Source organism: Phaenicophaeus curvirostris, chromosome 25, assembly GCF_032191515.1.
Source record: "Phaenicophaeus curvirostris isolate KB17595 chromosome 25, BPBGC_Pcur_1.0, whole genome shotgun sequence".
In the NCBI taxonomy this organism is placed as follows: Eukaryota; Metazoa; Chordata; class Aves; order Cuculiformes; family Cuculidae; genus Phaenicophaeus; species Phaenicophaeus curvirostris.
Genome location: NC_091416.1, coordinates 6,399,117 through 6,416,318, shown reverse-complemented (window position 1 = coordinate 6,416,318; position 17,202 = coordinate 6,399,117). Strand labels below are relative to the sequence as shown.

Here is a 17,202-nt window from a genome sequence, read left to right as displayed (position 1 = left end):
TCCCCTCTGGGAGCAGCTCTCCGGGGCCACAGAGCTTGGTGAAGCAGGGAAACTTGGCACCCGTGTCCCACCAGTGGGTGCGTGGGGTCTGTCCTCGGCACAAGGGGCTCAAAGCTCATCTTTGCTCAAATCCAGCTGGAATAAGCAGCGATCCACCAGTAAATGATCTCGGGCTGTGAGAGCAGCCCAAGGCCTGAGTAATGCAGCTCCGGAGAAGGCAGCGCTGGCTTCAGCCAGGCACCTAAAAATAGTATTTCCCCCCCTCCGCCACCGCTTTCCAGCACTTTGCGACTGGGGAATAGATTTGATGCTGATCTGAGCAAGCTACAGAGGCTTGGGAAGAGGCACTTTTAATTTTTTTTTACTAATTACCAGCTGAAGGGGAGGGGGAGAAGTAAGGGCGGGGGGGGAGGGGGGTATCCAGCCCTAATGTGGAGCTTTCCCAGTTCTTGGGAATAGGTGTGATGGCGATTGGAGCAACCTGCAAGGGCTGGAGAAGAGACACTTGAATTTTTTAAACTAATTAGAGCCCGAGGGGGGGAAGAAAGGAGGGGAAAAAAATATGCAGCCCAGATCTGGAGCCTTTCCTATTCTTGGGAGTAGGTGTGATGGCCATCAGTGCAAGCCACAAGGGCTGGAGAAGAGGCACTTTTAATTTTTCAAACTAATTGCAGGTCGGGGAAGGAAGAGAAGGGGAAGACAGGAAGGGGAGAAAATATCCAGCCCAGATCTGGAGCCTTTCCTATTCTTGGGAGTAGGTGTGATGGTGCTTGGAGCGAGCTGCAAAGGCTGGAGAAGAGGCACTTTTAATTTTTTAAATTAATTACAGGCCGGGCAAGGAAGAGAGAGGGGAAGAAAGGAGGGGAAAAAAGTAACCAGCCCAGATCTGGAGCCTTTCCTGTTCTTGGGAGTAGGTGTGATGACCATCAATGTGAGCTGCAAGGGCTGGAGAAGAGGCAATTTTAATTTTTAAAACTAATTGCAGGCTGGGGAGGGAAGAAAGGGGGTAGAAAGGAGGGGGAAAAAAGTATCCAGCCCGTATCTGGAGCCTTTCCAGTTCTTGGGAGTAGGTTTCCTATTCTTGGGCATAGGTGTGATGACCATCAATGCGAGCCACAAGGGCTGGAGAAGAGGCAATTTTAATTTTTAAAACTAATTGCAGGCTGGGGAGGGAAGAAAGGGGGAAGAAAGGAGGGGAAAAAAGTATCCAGCCCAGATCTGGAGCCTTTCCTATTCTTGTGCATAGTTGTGATGACCATCCATGTGAGCCGCAAGGGCTGGAGAAGAGGCAATTTTATTTTTTTAAACTAATTGCAGGCTGGGGAGGGAAGAAAGGAGGAAGAAAGGAGGGGGAAAAAAGTATCCAGCCCCTATCTGGAGCCTTTCCAGTTCTTGGGAATAGGTGTGATGGTGCTCGGAGCGAGCTGCAAGGGCTGGAGAAGAGGCGCTTTTAATTTTTTAAACTAATTACGGCCTGAGGGGGGAAGAAAGGAGGGGAAAAAATTATCCAGCCCTAATCTGGAGCTTTTCCAGTCCGAGATTAAAAAAAAAAAAAAAGAGGAAAGAGAAAGCCGCACAGCCCGGTATCTTAAAATAGCGAGCAGGGAGGGGAGAGGGCTGGGATCCTCCCAGGCGGCGCAGGGGAACAATGCTGCTCGCCGGGAGCCGCGGGGCTCGCTGATTGACAGCCGGGCCGTCCTCAACGAGCCGGTTCCCGTGGGGTTTATATAGCGGGGCGGAGGGAGCGGGGCGGGCGGGGCCCGATGCGCGGGGGGCAGCGAGAGCCCCGCGGCCGCGGAGCGCCCGGCCATGCACTGCCCGCAGCCCCCCGGCCGGCCCCGGCAGGGCAGGAGGCGCTACAAAACCTTCATGATCGACGAGATCCTGGCCAAGGAGACCTGCGATTACTTGGGGAAACTTTCCCTCTGCTCCCTGTGCCCCGCGCTGCTCGTGCGCCCCAAGCCGCTGCACTCCTGCGCCGGTAAGAGCATCCCGAGCTCGGCCCTGGGGAGGGGGGGTTCGTCCCGCTCCTGACGCCCCCAGGGAACGCGGGGGGGTTGGGGGCTGCTCCATCTCCGGGGAGAAGCGCTGAGGCTGTTAAACCTCCGCGGAAAGGGCAGGGTGCTTGTTAAAACTCTAGGGAGGGAGGATGCTTAGATGGTCCCCCAAGGGATGCAGCGGTGGGATGCAGCCCTCGCCCTCCCGGCTCCAGAGCCGGGGATGCAGAGGGAATAGGAGCTCGCTGTCTTGCACCATCGGGTTTACTTTCCATCTGCTGAACTGCAAAGAAATTAATAGAGAATCCCCCCCCCAAAAAAACATAGATAAAAACCCTGCTGGTTTGAATCTGTTAAATCTCCAGGGAAGGAGGATGCCTCTAAATGTCCAGTTGCTCCCCTGGGATGCAGCCCTCGCCCTCCCGGGTCCAGAGCCAGGGATGCTCGCACCATCGGGTTTACTTTCCATCTGCTGAACTGCAAAGAAATTAATAGAGAATCCCCCCCAAAAAACATAGATAAAACCCCTGCTGTTTTAAATTTGTTAGCTCTCCAGGGAAGGAGGATGTCTGTTGAATGTTTAAGGGAAGGAGGATGCCTCTAAATGTCCAGTTGCTCCCCTGGGATGCAGCCCTTGCCCTCCTGCATCCAGTGCCAGGGATGCAGAGGGAACAGGAGCTCCTTGCACCATCGGGTTTACTTCCCAGCTGCAAAACTGCAAAGAAATTAATAGAGAATCCCCCCACTCCTAAAAAAATAGAGGAAAAACCCCGCTGTTTTAAATCTGTTAAATCTCCAGGGAAGGAGGATGCCTCTAAATGTCCAGTTGCTCCCTTGGGATGCAGCCCTCGTCTTCCTCAGGGTGATCCCCATCCAGAGCCAGGGATACAGAGGGAATGGGAGCCCGCTCGCTCACACCATTGGGCTTACTTTCCATCTGCAGAACTGCAAAGGAATCAATAGAGAATCCCCCCCCCAAAAAACATAGATAAAAACCCCTGCTGTTTTAAATCTGTTAAATCTCCAGGGAAGGAAGATGTCTGTTGAATGTTTAAGGGAAGGAGGATGCCTCTAAATGTCCAGTTGCTCCCCTGGGATGCAGCCCTCGTCTTCCTCGGGGTGATTCCCCCCAAATCCAGTGCCAGGGATACAGAGGGAATGGGAACTCAGGCCTTCCGACAGCTCACTCGCACCGTTGGGTTTCGTTTCCATCTGCGGAACTGCAAAGAAATTTATAGAGAATCCCCTCTTTTTGATGAGGGAAAGCTATTTTATTCTATTAAATCTCCAGGGAATGAGGAGGATGTTTGTTAAATCTCTTGGGAAGGAGGATGTCTCCTCAATGCTCCCCCCAGGATGCAGTAGTGGGATGCAGCCCTCGTCTTCCTCAGGACCATCCCAGATCCAGCAGCAGGGATACAGAGGGAATGGGAGCTCGCTCGCTCGCACCATCAGGCTTACTTTCCATCTGCAGAACTGCAAAGAAATTGATAGAGAACCCCACTCGCCCCCCCAAAAGAGGAAAAAACGCTGTTTTAAATCTGTTACATCTCCAGGGAATGAGGAGGATGTTTGTCAAGGGAAGGAGGATGCCTCTAAATGTCCAGTTGCTCCCCTGAGATGCAGCCCTCGTCTTCCTCAGGATGATCCCCTCCAGATCAAGTGCCAGGGATGCAGAGGGAATGGGAACTTAGGCCTTCCGAGAGCTCGCTCGCACCATCGGGTTTCATTGCCATCTGCAGAACTGCAAAGAAATTAATAGGGAATCAAAAATAACACGGAGAAAAAAAAAGGCAGCTATTTAAATCTGTTAATTCTCTAGGGAAGGGGAGGAGGATGTCTCTTAAATGTCCAGTTGCTCCCCCTGGGATGCAGCCCTCATCGTCCTCCGGGCAATCCCAGATTCAGTGCTGGGGACATAGAGGGAATGGGAACTTGCACTGTTGGGCTTCGTTGCCTTCTGCAGGACTGCAAAGAAATTAAGAGAGTATCCCCCCCCCCCCAAAAAAAAAGAGGAAAAAGGGTTATTTAAATCTGTTAAATCTCCAGGGAAGGGGGAGAATGCTTGTTAAATCTGTAGGGGAGGAGGATGTCTCTTAAATGTTCAGTTGCTTCCCTGGGATGCAGCCCTCATCTTCCTCAGGGCTATCCCAAATCCAGTGCCAGGGATGCAGAGGGAATGGGAACACAGGCCTTCTGAGAGCTCACTCGCATTGTCAGGTTTTGTTTCCACATGCAGAACCGCGAGGAAGTTAATAGAGAATCCAAAAAAGAGGAGAAATGTTACTTAGACGCAGAGCTTCCTACCCTAAATTCTCTCCTCCTCCACAAGAAGTGAGGCTGTTTCCAGCAGAGGTGATGTGGAATCGCTTCTGAGGGCTTTGCAGGCACAGACATCACAAATAAATAAATAAACCCAAACTGAGCTCTGTCTCAGGTTTAAATCCAGCAAAAAGAGTGTCTGGGTCTGGGCTCCAAGCATTATTGAATCTTGCAAACAGATTCGTGTAATGTCAGATTTTAAAAATCTGCATTAAAAAAAAAATACTCATAATGCATTTCAGCTTAAAAAAAAAAAAATCCTTGTTTTTTCTGCTAAAACAGTTTTCCCAATTTGTATTTGCCCCACAAGGCCTCGCTTCCAATGTGACACCCGGTGTCATAAGAGAATCAGATGACGACACTGAAACTTAAAAATACATGCTTCACAGAATCTGAACTACTGAAAAATATTTGTAAAGGATGTATTTTTCTGGTAAAAAAAATGCTTCAAGGTCATAAAAATCTATTTTTCCTTTTTCTTTCCTGGAAATGTTCATTTTCAACTTCTATTAAGTTGTGGTTTAAAATTCAAAGCTCGCATTTTGGCTCAGGTTTGGTGTTTTGGTTTCAACGCTTAGCTGAATGTAAATAAAAAGGAACGTTTTGGGTCTTAATTGAGCTGTGCTAACAGAAAACTGGCTGTTAGGCTCCTAAAGAGTTTGACGAGCAGAGCAAACCCTTGGCCCAAGCTTTAGTCTTCCTCTAACATCAATATTCATTTTGTAAATACTAATTATTAAAGATCCAGAAGTGACTAGGTGGCCAATCACAACTATGACCAGCTTTTAGGAAGAAGTTCTGTCAATGGTGTGATCTTTATTCAACATTTATTTCCTCCGATAGATTTGTGCATGGTGTTGCTTGCCTTCTTTGGGGGTTGGAACTAGATGATCTTTAAGGTCCCTTCCAACCCAAAATATTCTATGTTTCTTTAATGAATCGCTGGCATATTTTTATACCAGGAGATCTGGTTGTTAATCAAGATAATGCTGATAAGGGGAATTTCTCTGAGCTGATCCCTCGCTGCTGCGTAGACGGCGAAATTCTGTGCTTGGCCAAAATAGGCATGAAAGTCCCAAGTGGCTTCAGAGTGTGGCAGCGCGGTTATGCAGCAAGGGCTGGATTGGGCTCGCACCGGGATCGGTGGCCTGGCTTCCATCGACCAGGGAGAGGAGAGAGATGTCTGTTGTCTCCTGTACAGAAAGAAGAAGTGTTAGAGTTAAAAAAATAAATAAATTTTAAAAAAAATTAACTCGAATATTGACCAAGCTCCAGAAGCATGGACGGCATCGAACCGCACGACCCGAATGTCACGTTCAGGCTAAGGGATCCTCAGCGTTTTTGCTAGATGGGGCGATTCCCAGTGGTTCTTTGACTCTCCTCACCCTTTTGGGGGAGAAAAGACTTTTTTTAATAAGTATTTGTGTCAAGTGCAGCAAAACTTGTCTTTGCAAGACGAATATATATTCATTAAATAACCATTAATAATCCTCTCGTGATTCAGCAGTGGATTCCGAGTGATGCTAGCATGACTCTTGCGGTTTCTGTTCAATTAAAGCCTTATTTCTCTTTGTGCACGGGCTCTTTAATGAATTTGCCCTCAAGATTGTGTTTCTAGCCCAAGCTCTGGCCTGTCCGTGTGTCAGGGTGGATTGTGAGCACCTGCTTGTGATGGAACAAGCTGTGTGGAGTTGCAGTGCTTGAGAAGGGAAATACAGAGAGATTTGCTTGCGGGATTAAAAACATAAAAGAAGCTGCTACAAGAGTCCACGCTTCCAAATCGTAAGCCTGCTAAGGTTTATAGCTACAATTGAAGTCCTAGATGTATTAGGTAATGGGATTTTTTTTTGTTTGTTGTGAAAGAGGAAGTTCTATTATTATCTAAGAAATAGAAAATACCACAAAAGAGAATGAAATAGGAAAGAATTTGAGAAATATCCAATGCAAATCTGATTTTTTTAAAAATAAAAAAACGCAGCCAAAAAAAAAACAAAACCCAAACCAAATTACACCCAAACCACTTGTGGAACAAGGACTATGGAAATACAGCACTGTGGCATTGAACTTGCTGCCCGAGTTCCCTTTGTTTCTTGAGTTAATCGGGAAGGGAGCAAGCGCTTAGTTTCTTTGTAGTCTAAATGAACTGAATCTTCGCCTAAATCAAAGAAACGTCCCCTGCCAGTATGGTCGTGGCTGGGACCCTGAGTTTGGGAACCGCAATGGGTGATGATTTGCTCCAGCTGAACTTCTCCGCGGCAGTACGGCTTTATCTCAGGTCAGGAGTCCCGTTTTGTAGGTGTTTTCCTGGGCGAAAGGGTTAATAGTGCTTTCATCTCGGGTGAAGGCAGAGAAGCTTGATACGCCTTTATGATTTATTTGGAGCTGAAAGATATAAGACGTTGCAGTTGTGCGCGTATTTAACAACATCCTGTGTTAAGTGAGGAGAAAAAAGTGTTGGTAACTGAAAGGGAAATAGTTTTTCCTTTAGCCTATGATTAAACACTGAGTATTTAAACCTGTGCCGCTGAAGTGGGATGAAAAAAAATTGCTAAGTAGAGGGGTTTGGGGGTGGAGGGAGCGTTCGGGATTTGTAAGGAGCATTTGGGAGCTCGCCGATCCCACTGGGGAGGCTCCCGTTGCGAAAAGCCCGGAATGAGCCCCAGCTAGCATTTTCCTTTGGGGAGAAAATGCAATTCCTTGTGAAAAGGATCCATCACTACCTTAAATTTGGTGCATGACCATGTATTGTGGCGTTTATTGAGCCAAATAAACAAGGCTGCGCTCATTACTGAGTCTGTAACCAAAAGCTAGCTCGAGTTTGGGGCCGTTGTGATTAAAAAATGATATTTAAACTGAAATACTTTCAGCTGGTGGTTAATATCCCTTTGATTTATGACTTTTGGGATTGTGATGACTTAGTGAAAACATTATTTTGCTTCTTGACATTTATATTTTTATTGGCTTTTCATATTATGTCATAGCTAATTAATTTGTATAAGTAATAATTAGTGTTAATGTGGTTCGCTCTAGTGATTTCTGACAGCTGATTTCCTCAGAGTCCTTTTCAAATTATCTTTATATTATTTTTCAATTTTACATTTAAAAATATTTGTAGCCATCTATACCGATTCGGGTTTGTTTCCTAGGTTTAAAGAAATACATTCAAAATCCAAATTACTTATTTGTAGTTCTGGGCGTGATAAAGAACCTGAGGACATTGTCAGTGTATGACGTTACGAGGCCAAACTGGAAATGTTTTATAGTTATTGAAGTAACTAAAATAACTTGGAAAATAAACCCTAGGGTGGTCACAACTGGGGTGTGGGGGGGAGCTGTGTTTTCCGTGGTGATAGTGGAATTCACGGCATCGTGTGCTGAAAATGGGCAATATTGGTCTTGTATGTCCAGTTTATTTCTATCCCAATTAAATTAAGATGGCTGAATGAAAAAGAATCACGTTGTCTCCTTCAAGAGAGAACTTTTTAAGAGTTTTCAGTTTATTTTAGCCAAGTTCGTAGGCAAATTACTTATCTATGCTGTGTATTCATTTTTCTGTTCTGGAGCTCATCAGAATACCTCAAATTTGAAGTTATCTTGGTGATTTATAATTTAAATCCCAATAAGCATCGCTGTAATTTATTTCCATTCTACACCAAGGTATTTCGTGGTACCTATCTCGGGTTGGACTGCGCCGCTTGCTCTTTGGTCCGCGATACAAACCCAACATCTTGCATGAACGTAGTTTTACAGGCACAAAGATCCTTCAGTTGGTGGGGATCTACTTGTCTTCTGAGAGAATTAGTTGCTTTGATATCGAATACTTACGCGTGTATAAGGGGAGTTGCATTAAGGGGAATTGTATCGCTCTGCGTAGGTTTGAAAGCGGCACGGCTTCTGCAAGTGGACTTAACCTCAATTTTCTCAGCTTGTTTATGTCTTTTTGAAAGTTCACTGCTCTGCTTGCTGGGCTGTGGAACAAGTTGCTTTTAAAGAACATTAGGGACAATTAAAGAACTATTATGAGATACTTCTTTGAAATTATTATTTTGGATGGGGGGGAGGTTGCGACTGAGAAGTTGTTCAGTATTTATGCAGTTGAGATTTTAATGTCGGCGGGTATCTAGTGTGGAATTGTTCGAAACTGGAATAATTCTTTTCCACTTCTTTTGTCTGTATTCTGTTGTTTTATTTTACGGTGAAATTGGCATCTCCTTATCCCAAATATTTTTTTTCGAGCTGTCATTTTCCTGGTATATTTGATATTTTCTGGATTAAGCTCAGTAATAACTGTAGCCACTGGGGCTGGAGGGGAATCACTGCTTGTGCGATGAAGAGTGGGCTTTGATAGTCCCAGTCCTCGGTCCGTCTTGTCAGTCTTTTTAGGGAGCCATGGTGAGAAAGGAGATTTATTGCATCTTAAAACAGCTCAGTTTTTATGTGTGACCTTACAACAAGATTCCTTCTGATTCTGTTTGAAAAGGCCTCGCTGTGGGCAAGGTTTGGATTTGCTCTGGGGTGGATGCCATTCCTTTGGCTCAAATACTTGCTGAACCTTTTACCTTTAAATTGAACGGATACTGTTACGGCGTTCCTGGGGGAAAGCAGGGCGCTGTGGGAAAGGAAAAGGGAATCCGTGTAGCGTATGCCCCAAAGCAGGGAAAAATGAGATGCCCTCCATACAAAGCGTGTTATCTGAAACATAACAGCTGGATTAATCTGATGAAATAAAGCAAATATGAAGTTGTGGGTATTCCTTCTACCAGGCTAGCTTGGTGTGTCCAGCTTCTCGTCAGCTGGGGTGGAATTGCCGTCCCCCAGGACCCTGCAGGTGAGGGGTTGCTGTGGCATCCTCGCTGCTGTCATAGGGTGTTGGACAGAGTTTTGGCCTTCATAGAATCATTGAATTGTTTGAGTGTGAAGGGACCTTAAAGACTACCCCATCCCACCCCTGCCATGGGCAGGGACACCTCCCACTGCATCAGGGGCTCCAAGCCCCATCCAACCTGGCCCTGAACCCCTCCAGGGATGGGGCAGCCACCCCTGCTCTGGGCAACCTGGGCCAGGGCCTCCCCACCCTCACAGCAAAACGTTTCTTCCTAAGATCTCATCTCAATCTCCCTTCTGTGGTGTGTAAAGTGGGTGCTTAGGGGACCAGAGTGTCTTAAACATGTGCTGGTGGTGGTAGGAGCTGGGACTGAATGACTCATGAGGTCCATTCGAGACCTGTGTCCCCAAATGTTGAGGGAATCAGGCCAAAGTGAATACACTTGTTTATACAGCAGCAGAGTGATAGGTGCCAGCCTAAATTGCAGAGCTCTCAGTGTCTCTGTGTGGAAATCTCCATTGCTGCAATACTGTTTGAGATGGTTTCTGATTATCTCTACAAGCATGGGATGAAAAAAAAAAAAAGATCCTTTATAAACTCCTTATGTTCATTTGGTCTAGTTTACAAAGATCAGTGTAATTCTATGGTTTAAAAGCAAAAAGAAAAGACAAAATAGCAATGTAAATATATTTATCCTGAAAAATAGAAAGTGTTGCTTCTGTAGTGTCCCTGATCCAGTATTAGGGTGCTACTGGTTATTCTTATTAAATGTATATAAATCAATGATGCCATTCCTGCACACAGATCCCACAAAACTTGATAGTGTTTGATAGGAATGGTTGGACTCGATGATCTGGTGGGTCTTTTCCAACCTGGTGATTCTATGATTCTATATGATGCTGTCGTGTTTGTGCTGATCTCTTGCAGCGCTCCTCTGGAAACCTGGAGAAGTCAGAAGGTGCTGTTGGGACAGCCCCCCTGCTCCCGTACCGTGATTTATTCAGCTGCAGCCTCAAGAGAGCCTGAGTTTTCTCAAAACTCTCAGCCAAATAGCTCTATGTCCACATTAGCCCTGCAAGAAAAAGCCTTTCTATAGCAATCATGCTGGAGAGAAGCCTATCAGCTGAGGCAAATTGAATAAATGCTGCAGTCTTTGACAGAGGATTCAGCTGTAACTGCTGAAGAGTGGGCACAAAATTAAAATCTAAAGAGCTCTATATTTTTCGAGGTGTCTAGTTGCTTTGTACATGTTTTTATGTCTTTAGTGTAAAACATAGTTGAGAAATGCCAAATAGTGGCATATGAGGGATAATAATGGGCTTGGTTAATAACAACTATATACTCAGAGAAGAATCTGTCCATTTTCTCTATCAGATTAGATTCAATATTAAAGGCAGAACTTCATAAGGAAAGTCAGATCGGAATCAGGATGTGAAAATGAGTCTCGCTGAGACTGGGCAAGGAGATCTGGCTCTGAAGAATTTCCAATGCTAAGTACTAAAAATTTGGAATCGAGACTGGATTTTGCTGTCTGTATCTCAGAACAGTTAAAAGCGAGTGAAATAAATTAACCAAGGGACAAACTCCATGGAACAAAACAGAAAATCACATCCCGGCGATTGCAATAAAACCGACTGTGGAAAGGAATCAGCATTGTGGTTGTGGTTAAGCGTGAATAAGCATTGCGGAGGAATGCTGTAACAGGAGGTATTGATGAATGTGGGATTCCATTGGGTGAATTGACACCTACACCTTATTTTCTAAAGCCTCGTCACTTGCAGTTTAAGTCTATCTGCACCCTGGTTTAGGCTGAGATGCTCTAGGTTTGCGAGGAGCCTGCTAACTTGCTCATGGAGATGGACCGTGCAATACAGAGAGCCACGGAGCTCAAGTTGTTGAGATGGCTGTTTTAATGACTTTTATTAATCTTGCTGCTGTAAAATGCAAGAAAACACAGATTTATCTGGTGGAATAAATCCCTCCCCCCAGCATTGCTGCCTCCAGTCCCAGCAGGGAATGAGCAAGGGTGTGAATATTCACTGGGGAAGCTGGAGAGAAAGAAGGGAGCCTGTTTGGAGCCAGTGGCTTGTATGAAGCCCAGGGAGGGGGTTGAGTCACCTTCCCTGGAGGTGTATAAGGCACGGGTGGACGAGGTGCTGAGGGGCATGGTTTAGTGACTGATGGGAATGGTTGGACTCTATGATCCGATGGGTCTCTTCCAACTTGATGATTCTATGAAGTTCCCAGTCAGCTCGCTGGCTACGGGGAACAAGGCAGAGCAGTAGCTAAGGAGATTCTGCGCTTGTTCTTGTCTTGTATGGAGCCTTACATTTATCTCCCAGCTAAGAGGACGGTGAAGGTCAGGTCACTGTATCATAGTCTTGGCGATGTGTTGATCAGAGCACATCTTCAGAAAGGATTTGACATTGACAGGAGTTTTGAAAGCAGGTTCAGATAATGGAAAGAAGTCTCTGCTTTTCTGACTTTAAGTCGTTTCTGTGCCCCCGGCACAAAGCGAAAACAACATGAACATTGAGAAAATGGATTGTTTTGGTTTGCTGGTAGGTCAAAGAAATAATGATCAATTGTCCTTTCGAGTTCAGAGCGAAGCAAAATGGTTTGGATTTATTTTGGCAAGTTAAAAGTTGAAAAAGCAGGGGAGGTGGGTGTGGAAATCGGATCAGACAAAATGCTTGAGTTGGGATAAATACTGAAAACCTATCTTCTAAAAGCTGAAGCAAAGCTTTATAATACTTTCTTTTTTTCCTATGAGGCACTTGAAAAGTGATAAAGTTACTTTCTGTATTGCAAAACTGTCTGTCTTTTTTTTTTCCCTAATTCTGATGAAAGGAAGTTACCGCCAAACATTTTCAGTCGGTTTGATTTCAGAATTCTCCAGCTGGACAACAGAAGCCAGAACATGCCAAAAATCAGCTTCATTTGCTGGGAAGTAATAGTTCCCTGGAAAGTTGAGGACCTGGTTGGTGATCTCAGCTGTGTTTGTGTAAGTCCCTAACAGAGTAGGATCACAAGAAAGAGCTCACGGGAGCTGGACACAGATGTCCGATGTGCCCTGTCACTCAATGGGGAGCAGAGCTCAGCACGGCATCGCTCGTATGAGACAGACCGGGTTCTGCCTCCTGCTGATGGGCACGGATTAGGCTTAGTAGCAATAAATTATGAGGCTGTATTAATATGACCATCCGGAGAAATATTGGAGATGCATTTCTCCCCTCACCCCCCTCAGTTATCTATGAATTCTTTTGTTCCCAGCACTCTAGGAGAATCTCACTGAGAGCCCTAAATGAGTGATGTGAAATTCCCAAAGCTACATTTTAATGATGTCTTAAAAGTGTATAGAGAGTTGGTGTTAGGACCTGACTAACACAGTAAATACTTAATATTTTCCATCTTCCTCTCGTGTAACTTTTCATTTTGACTGATTCTTGGCATCTTTTCCCCTATTGCTGTTGGCCACAACAAAGCTCAGAGCAACAACAAGTTCCAGATATTTTGGACAGGTGTTTGGATACTCAGCACCCACTTAAGTAATGAAAGGGAAGGGTGAAAAACAGCCTTTCCCAAAATAATCCTCTGTGCTCCCAGATGTGCGCCAGTATTCAAGTCTCTTCCGACTGCAATTAGCGCTTCCCAGTGCTGCAAATGTGGTTCTATCCTTGCTGCTTCTCACGTGTCCTCTGAACGTGTCCAGACCTCAGAGGGGACAAGTCCAGTGGGCTCTGGGTGATGCTGGTAGAACATGCTCCATGAGGATGCTAAAGGTTTGATTCTGCTCTTAGTGACTTAGTGAGAATTCATGAGGGTGGCAGTGTTCTTGGGGTCAACATCAGGTAGTTGTCTGTGGAAATCTCTCTCTCTGAAGGGTGCCCCATAGAAAGGCAGTCCAGCATCTCTTCATTTAAAAACCCCAACCCTAATGAATTCCCTTGGTTTTGACTGCTCTGTGCAGTCAGAGTTGGCACTTTTGTAGAGCATAAATATTGTTCAGTAAGAAGAAATTTCTTTCAGAAAGACAACAAGACGTTTTCTAGGAGAATATCCTAACTGATATGAGTGGGAAAGGACAGTCTTCCCTGTACAAGTTTTCTATAAATCTATGGTTTGGCAGTGTTTATTTCCAGATTATTTGAGTGCTCTCTCAAGCACAAAGCCTTAAAGAAGGCCACCCTTAATTAACAACTCCCAGACAAAATCTCTGATTTTTTTTCATTGTTGTCTAAAATATCACATTTGCTTTTTTCTTGAAGGAGGGAGAAAAAACACTTTTTCAGAATTTCCCATATGAAAAAATAAAATTCCCTGTGATGTGATGAAAGAAAATTTGCAGATTCAAATGCTCTTTTTTTCCTGTGAGATTTGTAGCAACAACCTGACAGTGACCTTAAAATGTGTTTGGATGTGCGCGTTCAGGTCTTATCTTGTAAATTCTTTAACATACCAGTGGTTTTCATTCATGTAGTCAGTTGGCTGGCTTCAACAGGACGACTCATGCAAAGGAAGATTTGAATTGGAAGCTTTTGTATTTGCCCTGTAACTCAGATAATTGCGCTACTATTTGGTGGATTTTCCTCAAAATAAGAGAGTTTTCAATGTAGTCCTCTTGTTGTCTTTAAACATTTGGCTTTGGATTTCTGCTAATGATGACCTTGCAAGCTACAGGGTAGTTAATGGCTGGGCTTCCTGATGATGCAAATAAAATTTTTTTTACTGGCATTTCATCTTGCAGGGGTTGGATTTCATGTAAATTAAATTTTAATAGCCATCTTCAGAACCTGTGTTGAAGCAAGAACAGGTCCCTGTAGCTTCAACTGTACAAGTACCTATTGCCACATATAGTGTGCAGCTGCCTACGTTTGTACGTTAAAAACAAGGCACTGTTGTGTAAGCACAGAGGGGTTGAAGGCTGAATCAGAGAATCATAGAACAGTTTGGGTTGGAAGGAACCTTAAAAATCCTCCATGGGCAGGGACACCTCCCACTGGATCAGGCTGCCCAAGCCTCATCCAACCTGGTCTTGGACACCTCCAGGGATGGGGCAGCCACAGCTTCCCTGGGCAACCTGGACCAGTGCCTCCCCACTCATGGTGAAGAAATTCCTCCTTATGTCCAGTCTAAATCCATCCCTCTCCAGTTTATCCCCATTCCCCCTTGTCCTATCACTCCAAGCCTTTGTAAACAGTTCCTCCCCAGCTTTCTTGTAGCCCCTCCTGGTACTGGAAGGTCACTCAAAGGTCTCCTTGGAGCCTTCTGTTCTCCAGGCTGAACAACCCCAACTCTCTCAGCGTGTCCTCGTATGGAAGGTGCTTCAGCCCTGTGATCATTTCTGTAGCCTCCTGTGGACCCGTTCCAACAGCTCCATCTCCTTCTTATCTTGAAGTTTCTGGAACTGGACACAACACTCCAGATGAGGTCTCACAAGAGAGGAACAGAGGGGCGGAATCCCTTCCCTTGACCTGCTGGCCAAGCTTTTTCTGATGCAGCCCAGGACACGGTTGGCTTCTGGGCTGTGGGCAATCTTTGCCGGCTCAGCATCTCCTTTTCTTTTACAGGACAGGGAGACACGTGCGAGATGTTTGTGGTGATTTAAATAGGGGTTCTTATGACAGATTAACCTGTCATCTTTGAAGCAAAATTAGTGGTGGTACTTTCTTATGGAAAGTATCTACTTGCACGCAGTAGGTGTAATTCCATAACACTAGATGTCTTCAGGAAAGCCTGTCACTCTGGCTTGCATTTATTCCTGTGGCTCAAAGAGGAAAAATATGAATCAACCCCCTGAAATAGTAACGAGTGATGTACTAATTGATTCAACATCATGGTGAAAAGTCTGAAGCAAATGGGGATTTTTTTGGCCATGAAACGATTGCGTGCGTTTGTGAATCCACTTCACCCTTCTGTCTGTTTTGTTCAGAACCTCCTCTTGACGGCTTTGCTAACATTCATTTTGTTCCTCTGGTGACTAAGGAGCGGAGGAGCTGATATTTGAAGGTTTCTGTAACAACAGAGGACGTGCCAGGCAGCTCGGATCTCTGCTGTCTGCTTCTCCTTCTGCTCGTTGCTTTCCTTGACCAGATTTGATCCAGGTGGCTGGATGGTGATGAGATTCTCTGCTGAGGGATGGGAACCCGTGCCAGAAGTTAGAAGGGTTGGTTTCACTTTGTTGCATTAAATTACAGGGCAATCGTAAGTGATGGGAAGGAGTCTGATGAAGTGGGTGAGGAGCAATTGATGGATTATTTTAGTTAAAATTACTTAGAGCCCAATCCAACTCCCACTGAAGTCAATTAAATCATAGTTGGGTCAGGGCCAAAATGAGTCAAATTCAATTATGCCTTAAATGTAAACATTTAAAAGCACATTATTATAAGGTGGTTTAGCGCTTCAATTACATTAAAACAAAAGCATTTTTAAAATCCCTGTCTGATGGTATTTTATTTGTTAACTTTTTGTAGTGGCTGAGTGATGGAGACCCCTGCAGCACCCGTCTGCGGTGAGGATGTGTGTGCATGTATTTCTGTCCATCAGAGAGTAGCTGCCTTGTGAGTGCATGAGGAGAGGCAGCAAAGATGACTGGAAAGAGATTGTTGAAATCGCAGTGTTGTTTCATCTAATTGTCAGGATGTAGAGAGCTTATTTGTGTGAGTATCAGCTCACAAACCACTGAAACTCTGCGTGCACCAATCCCAGAACTGCAGAGGTGCTGGATGTCCATCCTTGCCTCAGCTGGACAAATACAGCATCCCAAATATTATTTAAAAAGAAATAACCTACGTGATAAAAGTTGGATTTATAAACACGCTTACGTTTAACAACCTATGGTGGTGTCTTCAAAATAACTTTTAAATTGCAACTCAGGCCTGCTGCAAGACAATTGGAATAGCTTTTGTAGATTGAGGATTGATCCTTTTTGTTCTGCCCTCAGAATTTCCCTTCACTCTCCCTTTTCCAGCAGGGCAGAGGCATCTCTCGCTGTTCGGAGCAGCTCAGAGCTGGCAGGTGTAGGGTTTCCTGGCTTGTATTTGTCCAGCGGCGTAGGGTCTCTCACCGTATCCCAAGTATTGTCCCTCAGGGTCTTCCAGTAGCAAATAGTTGTTAACTGGAGTCATTCCAGTCCCTCCGAGGGCACTGAATTTGTCCCCACAGACAGGCGACCTCCCAGTGGATGCCAAGCACTGAGAGGGCCCTGCAGGATTGGAAGTTGGTTTGGTTTCTGCCTTTGTAAGCAGCTATGTTTAAAACAAAAGGTAGTCCTGATCCATGTTTTAACTCAGGACATCGCTCTAGCTCAGCGAGAGGTGTTCGTGCTGCGTGGAGGTGCTGGACGTTTGCAGAGCAGCGGAAGGACAGAAAACGGGATACGGGTGGGGATGAAGAAGGTTGATTTCACCGCCTGCATCGCTAGCACAGGAGCACAGAAGTGTCTTCAGAGCCATTTCTCTGGCTAAACGGACTTGGTTTTTAGTCTGGCAAACTACTTCCTTTCGTGCTTTCATGGTTTTCGTGGTTGTTTCACCATTTTTATATCCTTTTCTGTTTCCCGTGTATTTCTATTCATAGCACGATCAATTAAAAACTTCCACCAACTCTTTTTAAAGGGCTTGCAGCTCCGCCAGGGGAGATTTAGGCTGGACATGAGTGAGAAATTCTTCACAGAAAGGGTCATTGGGCGCTGAAACAGGCTGCCCAGGGAGGGGTTTGAGTCCCCTTCCCTGGAGGTGTTTAAGGCACAGGTGGACGAGGTGCTGAGGGACATGGTTTAGTGTTTGATGGGAACGGTTGGGCTCGATGATCCGGTGGGTCTCTTCCAACCTGGTTATTCTATGATTCTATGAAATTTCTGTCCTTCAGAGAAGGGTGAAACTATTAATCTGGAAAAAGGGATAAACCTTTGCTAACCATTGCTATACGATTTTTATGGCAGATTCTCAGCTCAGGAAAAAATAGTATCCGTTTTCCTCCCCACCAGTAAACAAAGAAGCTACTGTGAAAGCAATGAGGACAACTTGATAGCTCTAATTGATCATCTGTGGCTTTACT

General features: G+C 45.1%; 1 protein-coding gene across 1 annotated transcript in view; it reads left to right on the top strand.

Annotated features, from left to right (window-relative positions):
- Positions 1 to 1,636: 1,636 nt before the first annotated feature.
- Positions 1,637 to 17,202, top strand: part of BARX2 (BARX homeobox 2) — a 39,375-nt gene continuing 23,809 nt past the window's right edge. Inside the window, exon 1 of the mRNA XM_069876555.1 lies at positions 1,637 to 1,981. Coding sequence (XP_069732656.1) covers positions 1,810 to 1,981 — 172 coding nt within the window. The 5' untranslated portion in view covers positions 1,637 to 1,809. The remainder of the gene's footprint in view (positions 1,982 to 17,202) is intronic.